The sequence below is a fragment of the Physeter macrocephalus genome, chromosome 11 (assembly GCF_002837175.3).
Source record: "Physeter macrocephalus isolate SW-GA chromosome 11, ASM283717v5, whole genome shotgun sequence".
In the NCBI taxonomy this organism is placed as follows: domain Eukaryota; kingdom Metazoa; phylum Chordata; class Mammalia; order Artiodactyla; family Physeteridae; genus Physeter; species Physeter macrocephalus.
In genome coordinates, this window is record NC_041224.1 from 38,386,131 (window position 1) to 38,409,780 (window position 23,650).

General features: G+C 46.7%; 1 protein-coding gene and 1 pseudogene across 1 annotated transcript; one reads left to right on the forward strand and one right to left on the reverse strand.

Moving 5' to 3' along the window:
* The first annotated feature begins 1,534 nt into the window (after positions 1-1,534).
* MINAR1 (membrane integral NOTCH2 associated receptor 1) lies at positions 1,535-9,029 on the forward strand. The gene has a single exon (XM_055087879.1). It carries the CDS (start codon positions 1,888-1,890, stop codon positions 4,216-4,218), a length of 2,331 nt encoding a protein of 776 aa, XP_054943854.1. The 5' UTR covers positions 1,535-1,887; the 3' UTR covers positions 4,219-9,029.
* A 12,720-nt stretch (positions 9,030-21,749) lies between these two features.
* LOC102976750 (frizzled-3-like) lies at positions 21,750-22,995 on the reverse strand (annotated as a pseudogene).
* Positions 22,996-23,650: the final 655 nt, after the last annotated feature.

Here is a 23,650-nt window from a genome sequence, read left to right on the forward strand (position 1 = left end):
AAAAAAAAAAAAAAAAAAAAAAAGATGGCTTGATGAAGGGTAGATGGATAGATATGTGATAAAGTAAATATAGTAAAATGTTAATGGTGGAATACAGATGGTGGTTATATGAGTGTTCACTATAAAATTCTTTAAGGGTTTCCCTGGTGGCACAGTGGTTAAGAATCCACCTGCCAATGCAGGGGACACAATGCAGGGTTCGAGCCCTGGTCCGGGAAGATCCCACATGCCGCGGAGCAACTAAGCCCGTGCGCCACAACTACTGAGCCTGCGCTTTAGAGCCCGCGAACTACAACTACTGAAGTGCGTGCGCCTAGAGCCTGTGCTCCGCAACAAGAGAAGCCACCACAATGAGAAGCCCGCGCACCACAATGAAGAGTAGCCCCCGCTCGCCGCAACTAGAGAAAGCCCGCACGCAGCAGCAAAGACTCAACTCAACCAAAAAAATAATAATAATAATAAATTAATTAATTTTAAAAATAAAATTCTTTCAACTTTGCTGTATGTTTGAAAATTTGCATAATAAAATATTGAGAAGCAAAGATGACTAATTCAGAAAGAAAATGCGTATTTACAATCAATCCAAAGGTAACCACCATTAACATTTGAGTGTATATTATTTTCTTTCAGTTTCATTTCCAAGAAGATATAATTTTATATAATTAAGATCTTACTACATAACATATTTATTTTCACATTTTTCACCCAGTATTGTACCACAGTTTTCTTTTGTCATAAAAAGTCTTCAGTGTGTAATTTTATAATTAAGGTACAATTTACATAGCTAAAATTCACACGTTTTAGCACACAGTTCTGTGAGTTTTGACAAATGCATAGAGGCATGTAACCACCATTCCAATCAAGATGTGGAATAGTTCCATCATCCAGGAAAATTTCTCTGTGCCGTTTTGCCAGCACCTTGCCTCACATCCAGCCCCGGGCAGCTGCGGATCTGTTTTTCAGAATATCGTTAAGATGGAACCATATAATAGGTAACCTTTGAGTCTGGCTTCTTTCACTCAAGCACAATACATTTGAGATTCATCCATGTCGTTTACAAGTACTGGTAATTTGTTCCTTTTTATTGATGAGTAGTATTCCATTGTAAGGATGTACATTAATATAATTTTAATGTTTGTAAAAAATCATCGTATATGGTAACCCATTTTATTTATGCATTCCCCTAATAGTTGGATATTTAAGATGTTTTATTTTTTCAGTATTATAAATGCCATTGTAATGAACATCTTTTTTTTTATAATTGTAACTATTTTTTTTAACTTTTTTTTTTTTTTTTTTTTTTTTTTTTTGCGGTACGCGGGCCTCTCACTGCTGCGGCCCCTCCCGTTGCGGAGCACAGGCTCCGGACGCGCAGGCTCAGCGGCCACGGCTCACGGGCCCAGCCGTTCCGCGGCATGTGGGATCCTCCCGGACCGGGGCACGAACCCACGTCCCCTGCATCGGCAGGCGGACTCTCAACCACTGCGCCACCAGCGAAGCCCTGTAACTATTTTTTAAAAAATTTTTATTGGAGTATAGTTGATTTACAATGCTGGGTTAGTTTCAGATGTACAGCGAAGTGAATCAGTTGTACATATACATAAAATGAACATCTTTATGCAAAATCATAGTCAATCATTTCTTTAGGTAGATTACGGGGAAGCGAATTACAAAGTATATTATAAGTATTTTTAAAGCACTTATGACATTTTTTAAACATTAAAAAGTTTTTCCTTGCATTTCTTTATGTGGTTCCTAACCAGCTTGACTTAAAACTCCACTGGTGTTTATAATCCTTTCTCCCCCGCTTCTCTTTTTCAATATTGTCACCCCGTAGAAGTGACTCGAAGTTTCAGTGTCATCAGCGAGGCTTTGAAATCCGAAATCATGGAGACCAATCAGGAAACTTCCCTCTTCTTGGTGAAGATCTTGGAGGAACTGGACAGCAAGCAAAATACCGTTTCCTACCAGGACCTGTGCAAATCCCTGTGCACCCGCTTTGATCTGTCCCAGCTCTCCAAACTGAGAAGCGTGCTCTTCTACACGGCTTGTCTCGATCCCAATTTTCCAGCCACGTTATTCAAAGACAAGATGAAATGCACCGTGAACAACCAGCAATCGAAGAAAATCATGGTGGCGGCAGATATCGTGACGATATTCAACCTCATCCAGATGAACGGGGCTACGGCCAAGGAGAAGCTCCCCAGCGGCCGGCAGAAGATGCGCAAGAAGGAGGCGTCCTTTGACTTGGGCCGCTCGGACACAGAACTCTGCACCGCGGCCGAGTGTGAGTCCCTCAGCTGCGAGCTGAGCGACCAGCCTTTCAGCCGGGGCTACCCCACCCGCCAGTCTTCCAAGTGCCGCAAGATGGACTGCAAGGACTGCCCGCAGTTTGTACCTGCCTCCGAGCCCAACTTCCTGCTGGGGGTCAGCAAAGATGTGAAAAACCGGGCGGCTTCCCTGGACAGGCTGCAGGCTCTGGCCCCCTACTCGGTGGCCAGCCCTCAGCCCTGTGAGATGCAGAGAACCTACTTCCCCATGAACATCGAGAGCGAGTCCATGTCCGATCAGGACTCCCTGCCCCTCACCCAGGGCATCAAGGAGACTTTCATTTCTAATGAGGAGCCCTTCGTGGTCCAGTCCTGCGTCCAGAAAAGGAACATCTTCAAAGAGGAGTTTCACAACCTGATGACTGTGTCCCCCGAGTTGGCCAGCCCCGCTAACGAGGCTGAGGGCGAGCACGGGAAACCCCAGGGCCGGAAGGAGTCCCACAAGACACCCTTCCCCAATCACAGCTTTGAGATGCCCTACAACAGCCAGTACCTGAATCCCGAGTACTCCCCTGTTCCTGACAAAAGGCGGGCAAAGCACGAAAGCTTAGATGACCTTCAAGCCTCCACGTATTTTGGACCCACTCCAGTGATGGGGACCCAGGAGGCCAGGCGCTGTCCGGGGAGGCCGGGCAAGCAGACCCCCTGGCCGGCCAAAAGCTGGAGCCTAAACACGGAAGAAGTTCCTGACTTTGAACGGTCCTTTTTCAATAGAAATCCCTCCGAGGAGAAGCTCCGCTATCCAAATCCCAGCAACCAGACCCCCAACTTCCCAACCCCAGACAGGCGCCCAGCTTACCTCATGCCGCAGGAGCAACAGCCAATTCTCCCCGTCGGCTACGCGGCCAAGCCAAACGGGCTCAAATCTAAAGAGGTCTCGTCCCCCGTTGACCTGGAGAAGCATGAACCGGTCAAAAAGTTTAAAGACAAGAGCATTAGCTGCACCAGCAGGCAGATCAGCTCAGACACCAGTAGCGTGGGCACCCAGACGGAGCAGCACGTCCTGGAGCCCAAGAAATGCAAAGACTTGTGTGCCTCTGGCCAGGGCAAGTACAGTGACAGGCACGCCATGAAGCAGTCAGATGACGACTCGGAAGTTGTCAGTGATGACATCAGTGACATTTTCCGATTTCTTGATGACATGAGCATCAGTGGCTCGACGGGAGTGATGCAGTCATCCTGCTACAACAGCACAGGATCTTTGTCTCAGCTTCACAAGTCGGACTGTGACAGTTCACCGGAGCACAACCTAACCAAAATCGCCAACGGGCTCCCCAGCAGCAAAGGAGAAAAGGGCATCCGGCCTGAAAACAGCCACCACTCGGAAGAGGAGTTGAAGACCAGCGTGTGCAAACTGGTGCTCAGGATCGGTGAAATTGAACGGAAGCTCGAATCGCTGTCGGGTGTCCGCGAGGAGATCTCCCAGGTCCTGGGCAAGCTCAATAAACTGGATCAGAAGATACAGCAGCCCGAGAAGGTGAGTGTGCAGATAGATCTGAATTCCTTGACCAGCGAGGCTCCATCCGATGAGAGCGCCTCTCCCCGGATGTTCCGTGCACACGATGGCTCCCACGGGCCCAAACTGGAGAACTCGGCCGACTGGTGCTGCTCAGACGCCAGCGGAAGCAACAGCGAAAGCCTTCGTGTCAAGGCGTTGAAAAAAAGCCTCTTCACCAGGCCATCCTCCAGGTCCCTGACGGAGGAGAACAGCGCCACAGAATCCAAAATCGCCAGCATCTCCAATTCGCCCAGGGACTGGCGCACCATCACTTACACCAACCGCGTGGGCGTCGGAGAGGAGGATGTCAAAGACAGAGGCCCTGGGGAGAGTAAGGACTGGCATCGAAAATCTAAAGAGGTAAATGCACACGTAAGCTCGCGTAACTAGGCAGCAGCCTTACCATAGCCCTGGTCTGTTTCCAAGCCTGGCAGCTTACATGACACGAAAAAGAGGCCTGCCCTTCCTGTGCTTGTAAGCCTTCCAGACTTTGCACGTTAGAGCAGAGAGGACAGCATAGCCTGGTGGCTGGTCCCGCCAAATTGTCCATCAGCCCGGAGGAGCACACACTGCTGTGTTGCCGATGGGAGAAAGCGTGGCTCAGATATTGGACTGGTGGTTCGAGACCTGATTTTCATAGAATAGGGGAACATGGCAGAGCAGACCAAGCATCACCAAGGATTTCTTCCTGTCCTTTCTGAAAGGGCAGGATGCAGGCAGAGAAAAGGAGGGAAATGACTTAAAAGCGAGCTAGCTCCTATGGCCCTTTCACGTACTTTGTGGCACGCGTGGTGTTCCTTTGTAAAAGTTTGAGGTTCTTTTTTCAGTTTAAGATCAATAGATCAATAGATGATTCGTAAGAAAAGAAGATAAATTAAGGAAATTATTCACAATTCCACTGCCCAAGGATGGCAACCCTTAATATGATGTCTTTCTTTGCTTTTGAGGTTTTCTCCTACACAGTTTTATGGGAACTTGAGCGTTTTTCCCCTTGATAGTCAGCTTCTTTCTGTCGGTGCTGGAGTGAGCACACACACACATACTTACAGTCTTTCTTCTTCTCGTCCCCTGCAGCAAGGATGATTTGTCTCAGCGGCACTTGTGGCTGCTCTTCTTCCTTCTATGTAGGTTACATTGAACCCTTTCTGGCCAAAGTGATGCCATTTCAATTTGTTGCTCATCTCCATTCCCTTCCCTGATTCCAAAGGTCAGTGGACAGACCATGGGGCCTCCCGAGGGCTCGGAGGACCAGTCATCGGAGAGGGAGTGAAGAGGTGTGGCTGCAGACATTGAATACAGAGCAGGAGGCTGGGTCCCTCGAATGCCAAGCTTAGAAAATGGAGCCCTTAGGAAGTTTTCAGGGTCCAAAGCAGGGAAAGAGAGTAAAATAAGAAGTGATTTTTTTTCTTATCCCAAAGGAACCTCTGGTACCTGTGCTGGCCACTGTTCTCTTCGGTAGCCACTTACAACACGTGGTGTTGGACAGAAATCAGAGTATGTTATGTGCCGACACTCCGACGAGATGCCCAGCTGTGGGTCTTCTCCTCTGGCACTGCCGTCGTGTCAATTAGCTGCCAGAGTCTGGCCAGGTTCCTGGAGCCCTGGGTCTTAGGTAGCATTGAAAATGGCCATTTAGAGCACTCCAGTTGTTTGGCACTTCTATAGATAAATCGAGTTAAACTGAACTAGCCATGCGTCCAACCTATAAAATGTCAAAGCCCCCAGAAACCAACAGAAATAAGCTTGAGAAATCCCTTGAAATGCACAGCTCAAAGTCGCTAGTGTTTGGGGTGAGCGGTCTTCATTTGGCCTCCTTCTGTGACCTCGTTTCTCCCTCCCGACGTGTGGCTCTCAGCATCCCTGGGCTGATGACTGCCATCGTGGTGATCAACCCTGGGGCCCTTCTGAACTTTGCTCCCGAATCTCAAACTGCTGAAGGCCAGCTCCCCCACATGTCTGCCGCGGGCTGAAATCTACAGGTCCCAGCTAGATTTTCTGTTCCTTCAAAGCCAGGCTTCCCTCTCCCTGTACCCATTCTGGGGTCGCCATTCTAGCCATTCCCCAAACTGAAGGGACGTCTCTCATCTCTGGCTTCCCTCGTTGGCTCTCTCACATCCAGTTGGGCTACTCGACCCCGTGGATTTATCTTTTGTGATGTTTCTTTCCGCTTAAATCCACCCTCCCTCCCCCAAGTCCAGGCTCCTACCGCCTCCCACCTGGGATTTGGGGGCACATTTGTAACCGGTCTCTCTCGCTCATCAGCCCCCCACCTCTGCCGCCACTTCCATCTCATCGCGTCCACCACTGCTATGCTCCCTTTCCTAAAGCTCCACTCTGGGGTGTGCAGTGCCTCCTGTTCCCAACTCCTCCTTGACTCCCCTTTGCTCAGCAAAAAGTTTCAAGCCACTCAGCCCGGCCACTCAAACCCAGGGCATGTCATGTCCTTCTTCCCAACAGGAGGGCTCCAGTTCACCCGGACTGGGCCCTTCTCCACCTTGATTTGTCTACCTGGTTTTCCTCCAAAAGTGCCACCCTCATTCACTCAGTCACTCATTCAGCAAGTACTGATGAAGCATCTAGGATGGCCAGGCCCCATCCCACTGTCGAACCTTTACTCACGTGATTCCTCCATCAAGAGTTTCCTGTCCAGGGACTTCCCTGGCAGTCCAATGGTTAAGACTTCACCTTCCAATGCAGGGGGGTGTGGGTTTGATACCTGGTCGGGGAGCTAAGATCACACATGCCTCGTGGCCTGTGTGATCTAAACATAAAACAGAAGCAGTATTATAACAAATTCAATAAAGAGTTTAAAAATGGTCCACTTAAAAAAAAACAAAGTGTCCTGTCCACCTCCTCGGTGCTGATCTAGACACAGTTGCCCTCAAGGCCTCTTAATTCATAAGCCTCTGAAAGCCTCCCAAGATTATTGCTGGTCTCTGATCTCCTGCCTTTCATCCTCTTTGTTCAGACAGAGTAGATACCAACCTTTACTTTAAAAGTATCTTAGGTATACATACCGACTGCCCTGTTAGAACGCAAACGCCTCCACGGTAGGAGCAGGGAGGCAAGCGTGGGCAGCGGGTAACTTTCCATCTCCGAAGCGAGAACAAATTCAAATCCTGGCTGTGTGACATTGGGCCAGTTCCTAAACCTCTCCAAGCTGGGTTTCCGCATCCACAGCGGGGATTATAATGTTATAGCCTTGCCGATGTTCTCGAGAAGCTGAAATGGGATATCGCGTGTTCAGCCCCGAGCGCTGCAGGAGACACACACAGTCAGCCCTCAGTTAATTGTAGTTACGATGCCTTGTTGTTATTATTGGCACCTGCCCTGCCCCCAGCTCGGCACGGGCCCTGCGTGCCGTGGGAGCCCTCTGAGTGTCCGGTAGTGGTGATCGGAATGAATAAAATCAGTGACACCTTTTAGAAGATACTTGGGTTTGATGAGCTAGCAAATAAGAGGACACCTCACTTTCCCATTTGGATTTGGCCAAGTTTATCCTGCTTTCTCTGTATCAGCATCAGAGGTCTTAATGGTCTGGAAGGGCTCAGAGTTATACTGTCTTTGAGCAAAGAGCCGATGGGTCTAGTCTGCTGGTAGCTGGGAGCGTGCTTCTGGTCCCCGCCCACGTGTAGGATGCACACCCTCCCACTCATACAGGTTGTCTCGTCAGGTGCTCACACATAAACTCCCTTTCCTGACACCTGAACGCTTTCTCCTCCTCTTGCTTATCCGCGCTGTCCGTCACTCATGTTCTTATTTTTCCTCTTTCTTTGTCTGTCGCTGACACCCACAGCTCTTTTGGCTCTTTGTTTCGTATGCACGACTCCATGGTGCTGGGACCCATCCCTTTAACAAAGATTGGAGTGCCTCCTCCTTGGTGGTATGATTTTGCTGAGCGGGCGATTATTGTCCCCTGCCTTCGGGGCACACTGTCCAGCGGAGGAGACAGACAGACAGACAAACAGGCAGTTACAGTTCAGTGGGACAGTGCTGGCCGCGGGCTCTGTACACAGTCTGAAGGGGTCACGTAGATGGGCGCTGACCCGGTCTTGGTCAGGGAGTACTTCTGGAGGGAGTGACATCTATGTGGAGGTCTGAGGGCCTCAAGTTAGAAGTAGAAAGTACCAGAAGACTCCAGTTATAACAGGGTTCATGAAGAACGGAGTCCCCTGGTTCGGGCGGAACTCAAGGACTGAGAACCTAAGTGATGCCAGCTGTGTTGGGCGCCTTCCTGCCTCCAAACTGTGGTCCAGGCTGTCCCCTTGTCTTGAAGGCCACGCAGAGGTCTCTGAAAATCACTAGAGGCTCCCACCACGTGCTTTCTGGCTTGGCTTCTTCCATCCAGAGAAGCAGTGTGGCATCAGTGGTTTCAGCCAGCTCCTAGGGGGAAGGACACCATATCTTTTACTCCTCAGTACCAGGTAGAAATTGGTAAGAGAAAGAGGGGGCAGTGACTTCCCTGGCTGTCCAGTGGTTAAGACTCTGCGCTTCCATTGCAGGGGATGCAGGTTCGGTCCCTGGTCGGGGAACTAAGATCCCGCATGCCGCATGGTGCGGCAAAAAAAAAGAAAAAAATAAAGAGGGGGAAGTACTATGCAGTGGTTAAGCAAAGCTTCTCTGAAGCCAGATGATAGATTTAAATGCCACCTCCTCCCGTTGGCAGCTGTGCGCCCTGGGGTAAATTACTGAGTCTTTCTGGGCTCCATTTCCTTACCTGAACAATGCGTGTTAATAATAGTAGTCATGGTATGAGGGTTAGATAAAATCATCTCCTCCTGGCATAGAAATGTTGGGTCGTTTGAGTATTATCAATGTCATAAGCTTTTCCCAGTAAATTTCCCCCAGTCCTGATATTCTTTCTATTTGCTCGTGAATAACTGCATGTTGCTACCCGGGCAGAGCCCAGTGATGAAAAGCTGGTGTCTCCCCACTGGCACTGTGGGCTCTCTGACGGCATCTGTGTCGCTCTCTGGACTCCTCTGTGCCCCTCTGCAGGCAGACAGGCAGTATGACATCCCCCCGCAGCACCGACTGCCCAAGCAGCCCAAAGACGGCTTCCTGGTGGAGCAGGTGTTCAGCCCTCATCCCTACCCCGCCTCCCTCAAGGCCCACATGAAGAACAACCCTCTGTACACAGACATGCGGCTGACGGAGCTGGCGGAGGTGAAGCGGGGCCAGCCTTCCTGGACCATCGAGGAGTATGCTCGCAACGCGGGCGAGAAGGGCAAGCTGACAGCCCTGGACCTGCAGGTGAGCCTCTCACTGCCCCGGGTGGGAGGAGCCCAGCCACACCCTGGCGGATGCAGGAATGGATAGCGGATGCCCTAACCGGCCCGCTCCCTCACCTTCAGCTCCCTGGGTCCCCACCATGGAATTCTGAACCTGCATACAGCGTAGAGCAGAGATTTTTCACAAGGAGATTGCTATTTTGCTTATTGCTTCGTAAACATGTAGCAGTGGGAATGCTTGCTTGCTTGATTGATTGACTTTGGCCATCCGATTTGCTAACGATGCGTTTAAGACTCCATACCAAGCGCAGATTCTCGTATTTGCTCACAAGACCTCAGCCCAACTGTTTAATGAAACACAAGCTGATTTCTCCTTCCACATGTAGCACGTGGGATAAAAGCATATTTGTGGGAGCCGAGCTATGGATTATGCTTCCATACGGAGCAGTCCCAGGTAAGCGCCATCCCCGGAAGCTCTGTGAATACAGTTGTGGCTGGAGGGCGTGTTTTCTGTTCAACCAAAGGCAGGGCTGGGGTTTGGCCACTTTCATTGTGGTGGGCAGTTCCACCTGGTTCCATCCACACTGCGTCTATCTGTGTGTCCGCATCACCTCGGGAGCAGAGGAAGTACCGTGTCCCCACCTGCCAGCTAGCTTTGTGGCCAGCGAGGCTATCACCCCAACGCCACCACTCACGTACGGGTCCCGGCAGGTCCACACCACTTAAAGGGCAGTTGGAGAGATGCCATTGGTGGGGGGGTGGTATGGCAAGGTCTCCCCTGAAACGGCCTCTCTCTAAAGCCAAGAGGGCTGCAGGAGGTGCAGTGCAGTGGCGAGGAAAGAAATGTGTTTTCCCGCAGTGTGGGTTCTAAGCCAGGGTTCCTTTGCTGTGTGGCCTGGAATGTTCACCTGTTTGAGCTTTGGTTCCCTCACCTGTTAAATGTCCATCATAATATCTAACTTTCAGAGTCACTGTCAGAAATGAAAATAATGTATTTAAAGTACCTGGCATTAAGAAGGCCCCGAGGGCTTCCCTGGTGGCGCAGTGGTTGCGCGTCCGCCTGCCGATGCAGGGGAACCGGGTTCGCGCCCCGGTCTGGGAGGATCCCACGTGTCGCGGAGCGGCTGGGCCCGTGAGCCATGGCCGCTGGGCCTGCGCGTCCGGAGCCTGTGCTCCGCAATGGGAGAGGCCACAACAGTGAGAGGCCCACGTACCACCAAAAAAAAAAAAAAAAAAAAAAAAGAAGGCCCTGAAAAGGCATTTTGGCGCTGATGAAATGATGCTGAAATCGATCAACTCTGTATGGGGCTTTTTATCACGATCTCTCGCGCAAGGCACAGTGGCCTGCAGGCGGGAGTGATGATGTTCATCTCAAGTTTATAAATGAGGAAATCGAGGCCCCGAGAAGCACAAGCACCTGCTGCAGGTCTGACAAGTCTAAATTCATAATGGACTATCCGGCGATAAGACTCCTGTACTTCCTCCTATGTTGCCTTTCCACCATGTCATTTTTCTGTTGATGACAGTATAGTGGAGCTTCATGTCACACAAATGACTGCAGTGACATTTGTTTCTGTTGGGCCCTAAATGACAGCAGTTATGGGAAGGGACATCTCTGGCCAGATCTTGAGAGTCAAGTGGGTGGTGATACCAGGACCACCTCAGAGGTACTCCTGGCCCCTGTCCCCTCCTGCATGTTTTGTCCCCATGCCAGCTGCACGCCACTTGACCCTTCAGGCCACGTCCTCTCCTGTCACCATCCTGCTGGCAAGCAGTCTAGATAGGATGTGCTTCTCCCGCAGGAGGGTCCCAGTGCTCTGCTGTGGCTACCACACTGCAACCTGTGGGTATTAGAATGCCACGAGCTGCAGGTGAGTCAGAAAAGGCCCAGAGGTGTGAATGGCTCACCTGGTGGAATAATCAATGTTTCACCAGTATCATGGGATGACCTTGACAGGAGCAGATTAATTGAATGAGTCATAGACTGAGAAACATCTTTTTAAAGTTTGGGAGGCAGAGTCTGGAAGATTTCGCTCCTACAGATACATGCAATTTTAAAGTGCCAATTTTTAGGAGCGTAAAGGCAAAATTATAAAAAATAAAAGATCTTGGGCTTCCCTGGTGGCGCAGCGGTTGAGAGTCCACCTGCTTCCCTGGTGGCGCAGTGGTTGAGAGTCCGCCTGCCGATGCAGGGGACACGGGTTTGTGCCCTGGTCCGGGAAGATCCCACATGCCGCGGAGCGGCTAGACCCGTGAGCCATGGCCGCTGAGCCTGCGCGTCCGGAGCCTGTGTTCCGGAACGGGAGAGGCCACAACAGTGAGAGGCCCATGTACCGCAAGAAAAAAAAAATAATAATAATAAAAGATCTTTAGATTAGAGAGCTTTAGGTGACATCACTTAAAAATGCAAAGGATAGTGTATCTAGTCTCACAAAAAAATATAAGGCAGGAAAGAGTTTGATAGCCTCTCAAGGGTGTTTGCAGCAAAGCAGAACAGGTATCAGGAGCTCGATGAAGGCAGAAAGGCACCACCTTACTTGTTTTCATCGCTTTGCAGAGACCTAGGTACTGTCTTAGGGCAGCTTCCGCATCTGGACCGTCTTCTTGGGGCCCCATGGAGTCAAGATGTAAATTTGCCATCAATGGCCACTTGAGGGTGCAGCAAAGGTACAGGCCCCGTTTCCATTTCCAGTGTTCAACAGGAGTAATTAACAACTGAGGATACCCCCTGTGTCCCACTGGGTGTCATGAGAGCTTGCGGTTATTGGAAAAAGTAATTAAAAATAATTTACTTCACAGGATGAATCCCAGCCCCTAAAGCATATCTACCTATGAAAGGAAGCCAGTTTCCTTCTGTCTGAGCTGGAGGGAACAAGACAAAATCTGATGTGTCTTTTACACACTGTTTATCTCCTTGGCCCGCCTTGAGAATATTGGGAAGGAGAGGTGGTGTTTCAGCCTCCCTGGTCAAAGCCTGTCTCCAAAGTGCCAGAGCAGGGAGAGCTGCTCCTTCATCCTCCCACCCAAACCCGCCCACCCCTGCAGACCAGTCCCCAGCTTAACATGGCCACCTTGGCTCCCTCTCTCCCCTCTAGGGTACCCATTAAATTGCTGAAGAGCTTTCATGTCCAGGGAAACAGACTGATCCCAAGTGCCCATGGAGGACAGAGCTGTGTTGGGGAAAGAACTGCAGCCCAAGCATAAGGACACTTGTCCTAACAGCCAGAGCTCGGCAGTAGCAGAAGTGCCCTGGGCAACTCAGGGAGACTGTGGCTCCTGGGACTTAGCAGAAGTGCTGGAGTAGGAGTTTCTTGCAAAGTCTGAACAGACAATCCTGCATTTTAAGGACTTTTCCATCATGGAGCATGTCCTGTTTCTCATGGTGTGGGTCCTAGCAATGGGCAGCATTGCCTACCTCTCCTCCCCGCCCTTCCAGATAACATGAATAATTGGAAAAGTCTTTGAACATTGTGCCTCCATGAGGAAGGGGACCTGGGAGGATGTCAGGGACCCCGAAGTCCCATTCTCTTTTCATTATGCAACGTTGTACAGAATATTCTAGAATATTGGCAAACTCTTCTCTAAAGGGCCAGAGAGTAACTGCTTTAAGACTTTGCAGGCCTTGCAGGCTCCATCACAACTGCTCAACTCTGCCAATAATTGTCTCAGGCAGCCACGGGCAACTTGTAAATGACTGGATATGGCTGTGTTTCGACAAAATATTATTTTGGGACACGGAGATTTGATTTCATATGATTTTCACATAACCACTGACTATTGTTTTCCTTTTATTTTTTTTCAATGATTTTAAAATGTGAGAACCATTCTTAACTGGTAGGCTGTACAAAGGCAGGTGCTGGGCTGTATCTGGCCCATGGGCTGGAGTCTGCTGGCCCCTGTACTGGAAGGCCATTAGAAACAGGAGAGCAGGGACTTCCCTGGCTGTCCAGTGGGTAAGACTCCGTGCTCCCAATGCAGGGGGTCCGGGTTCTGTCCCTGGTCAGGGAACTAAGATCCTGCGCGCCGCATGGCCAAAAACCAAAACAAAACAAAACCAAAACAGGAGAGCAATAAAGCAGCCAGAGGAGTCCACGGCGTGTGGGTCGCCAGCATCCCAGCAGGAAGCAGATGGCATACTCACGGATGATGGGAGTGGAAAGCAGGGGACTCTTGGCGGCGGTGTAGGCAGGGTCTAGAGCCCGTGAAGCGCCCAGGGACCAGCATGAGTGAGAGGCTGTTGCTGCCCTTGGATCTGAAGGCCAAGGAAAGGGAGCTGTTTCTGAAACCCACCAAGACCCACAGCTGTGAGAGCAGGTACCTGATAGGACGGTAGCCCATCAAGGAGGGAGCTGTACCCCACTGACTGAATCCACCTGGGATGTGTCCATGTCGGCCGGTCTCCTGGGGGCACAGAGCAAGGCAGAAAAGAACAGAGAATGATTCTGGAAGGACAGGTGGAGAATGACTAAAATGGGTTAGAATAATCAATATTCCAATAACATAGTACAACTGAGTTGGGTTTTTTTAAGTTTTGGAAGCATTTGTTGTGTAATCCTGTGTGTGTGTGTGTGTGTGTGTGTGTGAGGTTTGTCACATGCCCATCTTTATGAGCATTAAACAATCTGAGAAAATCTTCAAAATGGATATTTTGCTTGTGTTTCAAAGATATAGACGACCTCACCTGGAATTGCAATGTGTTGCTGCTTTTATGTGACAGTCACGTTACTAAATGTTTGCCGTAAAATGAGAGCACTGCCTTTCTTTATGGAAATAGATTATAGCCATCCATGGGGAATGGGATTCCTGGGTGATACAGGTTAAATATATTTCTCCTGCAGACAGGCATTAATCTCAGGGAGGCTGGGAGACAAATGTCAGTGGGTGGGGGGCCTCTCCCACTGGGGACCCTGCACCTGGCATGGGGGTGGCCTGCCACTGGCCTGTGAGCAGTGGCCTGACAGATGTTTGAAATGGAAATATTTTATGTTTTGTTTGAACTGCTTATCTGGGAGGTGCCTTTGATTTTTCAGTAGAGGCTTTACGGAAGAACTGGGAACCAAATCAGAGTAATACAATAGCCTTGCTTTAGACACCTCTGTTCTTAGGGACCGTTAACGGAGACTATTTTTCAGTGACTTTCCCTGCTTCTCATGCAGCAGGGCCGGCCTGTTCTTGGCCGTACGCCCTTGAGGCGTAGAGTCTTGTTTGTCTCGGCCCTATTTTGCTTGCTCCCAGGAAATCCCTGGGTTTTCCTGTGTCAAGACCATCATGACCTGCTTTTTAAAAATATTTATTTATTTATTTATCTAGTTGCACTGAGTGTTAGTTGTGGCAGGCGGGCTCCTTAGTTGTGGCATACAAACTCTTAGTTGCGGCATGCATATGGGATCTAGTTCCCTGACCAGGGATCGAACCTAGGCCCCCTGCATTGGGAGCACAGAGTCTTATCCACTGCGCCACCAGGGAAGTCCCCCATCACGACCTTTGCAGTAGGAGAGGGGCAGGTACAATCTGGGATGTGCGGGAGCCCGAGTCCTTGGTGGTCCACCTCAGGAGGGGCTGGTGGGCAGCGTTGGACTCCTCCAGTCATCTCCCCTGCAAGCAGCAGACAGCTCTGAGATGCTTCAGGGGTGATGATTGTCAGAACGTCTTGAACCTGTTGCACGTATTCACCATATTTCTAACATCTTCTCTTCACTTTTAGACTCAAGAATCTTTAAACCCAAACAACTTAGAATACTGGATGGAAGATATTTATACTCCAGGCTACGACTCCTTACTGAAAAGGAAAGAAGCCGAGTTCAGACGAGCCAAGGTCTGCAAGATCGCTGCTCTGATCGCCGCAGCCACGTGCACAGTCATTCTGGTCATCGTCGTGCCCATCTGCACAATGAAATCATGAGCCGCTGGACGTGCAGTGTTGCCTGCGGCTCATGACCACCGACGTCTCCCTCTGTCGTTTAAAATCACGTGCCAGTGCGGCCACAGTTTGTTGAGATAGAAATCACGGAGGCTTTTCTGCTAATGCTGATGATGGTCTTCAGAAAGTATACATTCTTGAGAGATATCCACCTACCTATTAGCTTTGACTTAATTACATGGATGAATTTTAAGAAGTGCAATATCTTTTCCTACCAAAAGAATGTAATGGACTACCAGTAGATACAAACTGAATTCCAGGCAAAAAAAAAAAGAGGAAAATCAATTGGTCGGATTCTTGCCATTTTGATGAAATTTCATGGCGGGGAATATGTTATAGAGGAGATGGTTAATCCATGCCTTTTTTAGGGAAGCTAAGGGACATAGCAAGATGAGAATTTTTTAAAAAAGCATGGGTTCTCGTTCCCTTAATGTTCTTAGACCATCGCAGGCAAAGAAACAGGGTATGTATCCGTAAAGGGGGTTACTTCTCTGCTGACTTTTGTCAAGGGCTGCCGACTTTTCATTCTTGCCCTTCTGTCATCATTACGATCTTCACTGCAGATCTTCACGGAAACGTTCTGGACCTTCTTCCTGGTGCCCCGGGTAGAAAGGTGCTGGACTGCCAAATCAGGCATGGCGTGAAGTGTGCTCTCTGCTTAATAGGCCAAGGTAGTTGGGCCAGGAGACCTTCCTGTACCCACCTCAAGGGGTGGGAGAGTTGCTTGCTAATGACGTACCATCAATATCTGAAAGTCATGGCATCCCAGAGGATCTCCCATTCTTGCTTTGGTGTGTGGTTCCTCTCCTTAATCTTCCGTCTCCTGGTGGTACCGTTGCTCTGCTTCTCACGTATGAGTTGAAGAATTTGGAACTTGTCCTTGTGCCTTGAAGAGTAGAGACTATGGCTGAACTTTGACATTCTAACTATAAACCACGGTTTCCATGCACCACTAATACCAACCATTTCCAATGGCTTTAAAAAATTTTTGAAAGCTTGTCAATAATATGATAAAGGCTGTGAGGTATTCTCAACTACCCCAACACCTACTCCAGAGTTCTGAATACTTGTCAGCTGTGCAAAAAAATATATATATATATCTATTTAACCGTTTCTCTATCTATCTATAATGTCTATCTAAATACCTAAGTTTAGTTTATTGTCATCTCTGTTAAATAACTTGAGAGCAAGGTTTCTCCAGTGTAAGGAAGCCGTTGTAATTTCATTCGAATTTGATCTCAGTTTCCACCTGTTGAATGGTGCTTTGACATAATTGGACGGAAAGAATCCTTTTCGGCATTTAATCCTAACGTCTTGTTACAGGTTAAAGAAAAACGATTGATAGAAACTAGCTACCTTAATTCTTCTGAGAACAAGGTGGATTATAAATAAATGCTGGTAGTAAGAATCATCACTCTGGATGATATAATACGCCTCCTGAAAGAGAGGTTTGGGAAGCATCTCAGATTTTAAAGCAATAGGCTTTCAGCATCCATCCTAAAAACTTCCAAAATAATGCTTAGCTTGCTGGGTCTAATCCTGTTGTTCACTGTAAAGGGTAGTCAGAACATTTCATGTTGTTAATAAATAAGGGATGGGTGCTTTCATCTGTAGTGAACCTTCGTTTTTAGAGGTCTTCGTGTCATCTATTTCTAGTCTCCTGTTTATGTACAGATTTTCAGCTAGGTGACTGCAATTTAAGCCTTAGTATGGAAAACTGAGGATTTATAATTGAAAATGAAAAAATATATGTATTACTGTCTACTGTCAGAATTTTAGTCTTTTGGTGCTCTGTTTTGGGTTGGGCACATTCAATAAGGTTGTTTCTCTCACCCCAAAAGGGATTCTAGATGAATACCCTCAGGAGTTGGGTGTTGCCATCCCAGCTCTCCTCCCAACGAGTACGGCTCTAGAACACATCCCAGTCCTGCCACTATCACCTTTATCACAGGTTAAGCCACGAGAGCAGCAGAGGTAGGTGGTTCCCAATCTCTTGCTCTATGATGGGCAGAGAAGCGGAGATGCGGTTACCCAGGATAAGAAAAATTTGTCAAACCCCATTCGGACTCCTTCATTTGCCAGGTAGGATCATGGTGGATGGACCAAAACACGATTACCACTGCCCTTGGGTGAATCTATTCCTAATGGGCCCTGTTGGGGCCATGTGCTTAGCTCCGTAGGGAGGCCATGACTACCACCCCACGCATAGAAGAGAAGGGACTCTGTAGAATTTTCTTCTACTCTTTTCATATCTGGAGAGGTTGTGAAAGAAATTTAGTCTTGCTCTAAGTCCAGTGAAGCTTTAAAATTCAGCTCAGTATCATTGCCACGTAATGGAAACATACAGACCTGATAATACCCCTGGGAAACCACACAGTGGAGGCCCAAAGGCAAGGTGGTTTCCTCTGGAAAGGGATTATCCACGGCTTGAATCCTGATGGATGCTTGGGGTCTTGGAATCTAGATAAGGTGAAGTTCACAGTTGGGTCCTTTCTCTCCATTGATCCCAAGCTTGTTACACCTTCTTTCCCTGGACCCCAGACTCACTCCAGCTCCTCCATCCTATTTGCAGAAAGGGTCAAGACCAGAGTCTGGTGGGCAAGGAAGCATCTACCCATCCCTCTAAAACCTGCCTCTAATCTCCTGCTGCTGTGAGCTCGCTGGAGGTGACATAGGGACTGGCCTGACTTCTGTAGTGGGCGCCAGCTTCTACCACGCTCTCTAGCATTTTCACGTGAAGTATGATTTCTTGTGCTGAAACCGAAAATCACTACACTATCAAAATTCACTTCATTTCTCTTGCATTTAAAAAAATGAACAATCAGATGTCATTAAGGGATTGTTCTGAAGTTAGATCTCTTTAGCCAATGATTAAAGTTGGGATCATTTCATCCTCTTTTTCATTCTGAATTTGCTTGGAACACAGCCTTGCAGAGAAGCAAAAAAATTTCCCAGCTCACAGTTTTCAGATATTTTACGCCAGTATCCTCTCCTTTAAACAGAAAATACAGTCAAGCAAATCATACTTATATCACCCATTACTAGCTGATCATAAATTGTTAGTATTTTAGGGCATGCAGCTATGTGGTTGGTATCTGCAAGGCTAGCTTGATAGATGTGCTGAAATTCACTGTTCTGAATGTGCCATAAGTTCTGACACCCTTATTGGAATCAAGGCAGTGCTGTTTTTGTTTACAGTTTATCAATCTAAGAGCAATGGCACCTCATTTTTCTTAACAAAAAAAGCTCTGCCAATAGTAAATGATTCTGTTAAGTGGTATAAAAATGTGTGAATGTTGAAATTCAACATGCTTCATATTATAACCAACCTGCAAGAATAGTGTGGTCAACTGTGTGAATACCAAATCAGAGTATACTGTATATTGTACTTCGGAAATTTGTATTTAAAGGCAAAAATATTAGTAATAGTTGGTATACTTGGGGAAAAGGGTATTAAATACTTATTAAGTAACAATGAGAAATGCAACAAACTTCCTTATTTATGCCTTATGAGTAAAGGGGTGTGAAATATTAGGTGAAGTTTTATGCGCAAGACTCTAAAGGAAGGGGTATCCATGAAGGCAGGGACTCGTCTTTTCTATGTTTGTTCTGAAAAGCTCTCAGCACACTCTTGGTGCTTGATCATTGTTATATAATACCAATAACTAAGCACATTTTTAGATCTTTTTTCAAATGGCTTGTGTAAAATTTGGTTAATGTATAATGGTTGGTTTGAAGCTATCATGTAAAATCTGCCTCTCCAAATATAATCGAAAATAAACAGATAAATGATAAAATAGCATGCTGTGAGATTTTATGCTATGCATGAATTGTAAGTTGTCAGTTTCACGCACAGATCATAAGTGTCCAGCTTGATGCTTTTTCACAAATTGAACACATCCAGGTAATCAGCACCCAGATCAAAAACCAGAACATTCAAGCACCCCCAAAAACCTCCCTCAGGCCCCCTTCCAGCAAAAACCTTGCAAAGAAGAACTGTCCTGACTTTTAAAGGCACATGTTAGTTTTGCCTGTTTTAAAGCTCTGTGTGAATGCATTTCATGCAGTATGTACTCTTTTGTATCACTCAACATAATGTTGTGGAAAACATCCATGCTGTGGTGTGTGGTTGTAGTTTTCCGATTCTCATTGCACTGATTGTGAATATAGCACGATTTATTTATTCATTCCACTGTTGATGGACATTTGGGTAGCTTCCAGTTTGGGGCTATGAATATGCTTGTATGTGCATTTCTGTAATGGGTATACCTAGGAGTAAAACTGCTGGATCATGAGATGTGCTTATGTTTTGCTTTAGTAGACACTGCCAAAAAGTTTTTGAACATGGTTCTACCAACCTACAGTCCCATCAGCAGTATATATGGGAGTTCCACTTGCTCGACATCCTACTAAACAATTGATACTGTCTGTCTCTCATTTGAGCCATTCTGCTTGGTGTGTAGTGGTATCTCATTGTGTATTTAATTTGCGTTTTTCTGGTCACTAATGAGACCTGCTACCTTTTTGTATGTATACTGACCATTTAGATCTCATATTTTGTGGAGTACCTGTCCACATTTTTGCCAGTTTCTATTAGGTTTTTGTCTTTTTCTTATTGATTTGTAGACATTCTCTACAAATTCTGGAAATGAGTTATTTGTCAGATATACATTATAAATATGATTTTCCATTCTGTGAGCTGCATTTTCTACTCTTAACGGTGTCTTTTTGATCAATGGAAGTTCTCTATTTTAACATAAAAATGTATCATTTTCTTCTTACGATTGGCAATTTGAGTCCTGTTTGAGAAATCTTTACAGACTCCAATGTCATGAAGATGCTGTATACTTTCTTTAAGAAGTTTTATTGTTTTATTTTTCATGGTTAGATCTGTACTCCTTAAAAAAATTTTTTTTTTTAGATGTTGGGGGTAGGAGTTTATAAATTTATTTATTTATTGTCGGCTGTGTTGGGTCTTCGTTTCTGTGTGAAGGCTTCCTCTAGTTGCGGCGAGCGGGGGCCACTCTTGATCACGGTGCACGGGCCTGTCACTGTCACGGCCTCTCTTGTTGCAGAGCACAGGCTCCAGACGCGCAGGCTCGGTAGTTGTGGCTCACGAGCCTAGTTGCTCCGCAGCGTGTGGGACCCTCCCAGACCAGGGCTCGAACCTGTGTCCCCTGCATTAGCAGGCAGACTCCCAACCACTGTGCCACCAGGGAAGCCCCTGTACTCCTTTTTGAAAAATATATTTTTTAAATTTTTTTTTATATTTTTAACCTTTTATTTTATACTGGAGTATAGTTGATTAATAATGTTATGTTAGTTTTAGGTGTACAGCAAAGTGATTCAGTTATACATATACACGTATGTATTCTTTTTCAATTATTTTTTCCATTTAGGTTGTTACATAGTATTGAGCAGAGTTCCCTGTGCTATACAGTAGGTCCTTGTTGGTTATCCCTTTTAAATTCAGCAGTGTGTACATGTCAATCCCACACTCCCTCTCCCTTCCCCCCACCTTTCCCTGCTGGTAACCATAAGTTCGTTCTCTAAGTCTGTGAGTCTGTTTCTGTTTTGTAAGTAAGTTCATTTGCATCATTTCTTTTTAGATTCCGCATGTAAGCGATATCATACGATGTTTCTCTTTCTCTGTCTGACTTCAGAGAGAGACAATCTCTTCTCTCTTCTGTATGACAATCTCTAGGTCCATCCATGTTGCAGCAAATGGCATTATTAATAATGTACTCTTCCTGGGGGGGGCTTCCCTGACACAGTGGTTAAGAATCTGCCTGCCAATGCAGGGGACACGGGTTCGAGCCCTGGTCCGGGAAGATCCCACATGCTACGGAGCAACTAAGCCCGTGTGCCACAACTACTGAGCCTCCGCTCGAGAGCCCGCGAGCCACAACTACTGAAGCCCACACGCCTAGAACCCGTGCTCCTCATCAAGAGAAGCCACCGCAATGAGAAGCCCACGTACTGCAACGAAGAGTAGCCCCCGCTCGCCGCAACTAGAGAAAGCCCCCGCGCAGCAACGAAGACCCAACACAAGCAAAAATAAATAAATAAATAAAATTTAAAAAAATAATGTACTCTTTTTGGAATTGATATTTATACCTGATATGCGGTAGGCGGTTAAGATAAGTTTCTTCCCCATCTGTATATCCACTGATCGGTGTTATTTATTAGAAAGTTCATCTTTCCCCCTTTGACATTAGTCTGTTGGAAGTATATATGGTTTTCTGGACTTTTTATTCTGCTCCATTTGTCCTGTCATCTGTTCTTGTGTAAGCACAACATTGACAAAATTTTTTCAACCCTGAGATGTTAGGTATTCCTCGCCATGAAGTAAATGAATGATAGCTTACTTGGACCGAAGCCTGAGCTTGTGAAATCATATCATGGAGGATGGTGAAGAGAGAATTCACCCAGCTTCTTTTATGTCATCCTGCCACTCACAAACGTCACTGAGTTCCCAGCTTGAGTCATTAAAGAAAAGTGATTAAACATGAGACACGGCACATTGGAAAAAGCAATTAATATCTTGACACCTAAACACAGAAAGAGGTCTCTGACGAGATCTTGGAGAACGTTAGAGAGACTATACCATGCTAGGTATAAGAATGCTTTTTAGTTTTATGATAAAATATTAATTCAGACCCACAAATCCAAAGTTTGCATACAGATGGACTGGACCTGGATTGAATTTTGCCTAAGTATTCTGAAAAAATGAATTAAGAAAACAATGTAAGTAATCTTCTTTTTTTGATATTGTCACTTTCAATTTTATTCATTGCTAAAAGGATGATAGTTGGAGTTCCAGGGATGCCCCATGCACTGGAGTGAAACAGCAATGCTTTCTTCTCAATAGCTTCACTATCCCACTTTGGCACAGCTGCCAAGAACCATATGATGTAAGAATTACCCACCAAACGCTGCCAGCCATAGTAAAAAAAATAGAGTACCATTAAAAGCATGGTACAGGCTTTATTATGAGATCCTTGTGTCACTGTGGAAGCCTTATACTGTGCAGGGCTAGACGCATTGCAGGCTACTCGGTCCTCAAGCAAAAACCCAATAAAGAAAATTAATGATACCATCATGTAGCAGACTGCATAAAATATAATAGGTCTTTCAGGATAATGGAATCTTGTGACATCAATCAAAAAGGTTAAAAAAGTAAATAATGTGGCAGAGAGGCAAATGATTGAAATCAATCCTATGAAATATGGAGCAAATGAAAGTTCTTCTCTCCTAAAGTACATATTTAGACAAGGAGGTGAACAATCACACACGTGTGAAAAAGAATAGCCAAGATCAGGATCAATTTTCAACTCTCGGGGACACCAAAAACCATAGTCCCTCTGCACTGCCACTGGGGCTCCTTCAGTAGGATCTCCAGCTAAATTGACATCCACAAGTCAAGGATACGGCTCATCACAATCTGGGAACCTACTGCATTCCATATCTTCAGGCCAAGGAACCCCAAACATCTCCATGAGCTTTAAACACTCTCTGTAAGCCCACTGACAGAGCCTAGGGCAGGGAAGTGTGACACGTCCGTATTCCATACCAATAGGAGCACAGGGCTTCCCTGGTGGCGCAGTGGTTGAGAGTCCGCCTGCCGATGCAGGGGATACGGGTTCGTGCCCCGGTCCGCCGCTGAGCCTGCGCGTCCGGAGCCTGTGCACTGCAACGGGAGAGGCCACAGCAGTGAGAGGCCAGCGTACCGCAAAAAAAAAAAAAAAAAAAAAAAAAAGAGGAGCACAGAGTGCACAAATGGCCGGAAATCCCGAGAACAATCGAAATTCATCATAGGGTGGAATGGCTTCATTGCTAAAGCTGCTGTCTGTTGGTCATAATGTTCAGAAGATTAGGCATGAAGGTAGTATTATAAGGCAAATCTTGGCACATCCTGAAGGTAATAGGTTCACAAGAAAACAAACTGTGTCCACCTACAAGCCCCACAAACATAGTCAAGGGCCACAGAATGAAGACGATCCAACTCACAGCCATGCTTCCTCGACTGAATGAGATTCAGATGATCAGGCCTACTCAATATGTATTTTAGATCTTTATACACTTGCAGGTCTCAGCTTGAAAGTACTTCTATCTTACTGTTAAGTTCTTCAAACAGAAATACTCTTTGCACCGTCAGAGGTTTGTTAGCTTGGTCTCACAAAAGGCATTTGTTTTTGGTTTCACAATATGGGAAAACGACATCATCTTGCCTCTTCTTTTCATTTTATGACATAGGGCACCACTTGGCCAACATATCAAGTTGATCAACCACATTCCCAAACAACAGATTCCATCTTAGGAGAAGAGCTATTTCTTCCTTTGACTGAAATATCTCACACCTCAGGGCCGGGCTCCTGGGGGTCTGCAGCGCCATCCGGGGGTGGCCTCGGGTCCCTCAGGTACATGGAGAGAACGAGGACCGCTGGCGAGAGCGCACGCACCAATATAACTAATCTTGTAGAAGAAAATGTTTATCCTCCCTAAGAGGACAAATCAATTGCAATATGCCATTGTAAGTCATTTTAATCCGACATTAATTTAGAGTACTCCCCCCAGGTACCAGCAAAAGTCAATACTTGGTTAATATTGGATGTACCTTTTTAAAAAGCATACACCACTTCCTTCCTCTAGAATTCAGGCTTGGCCATAG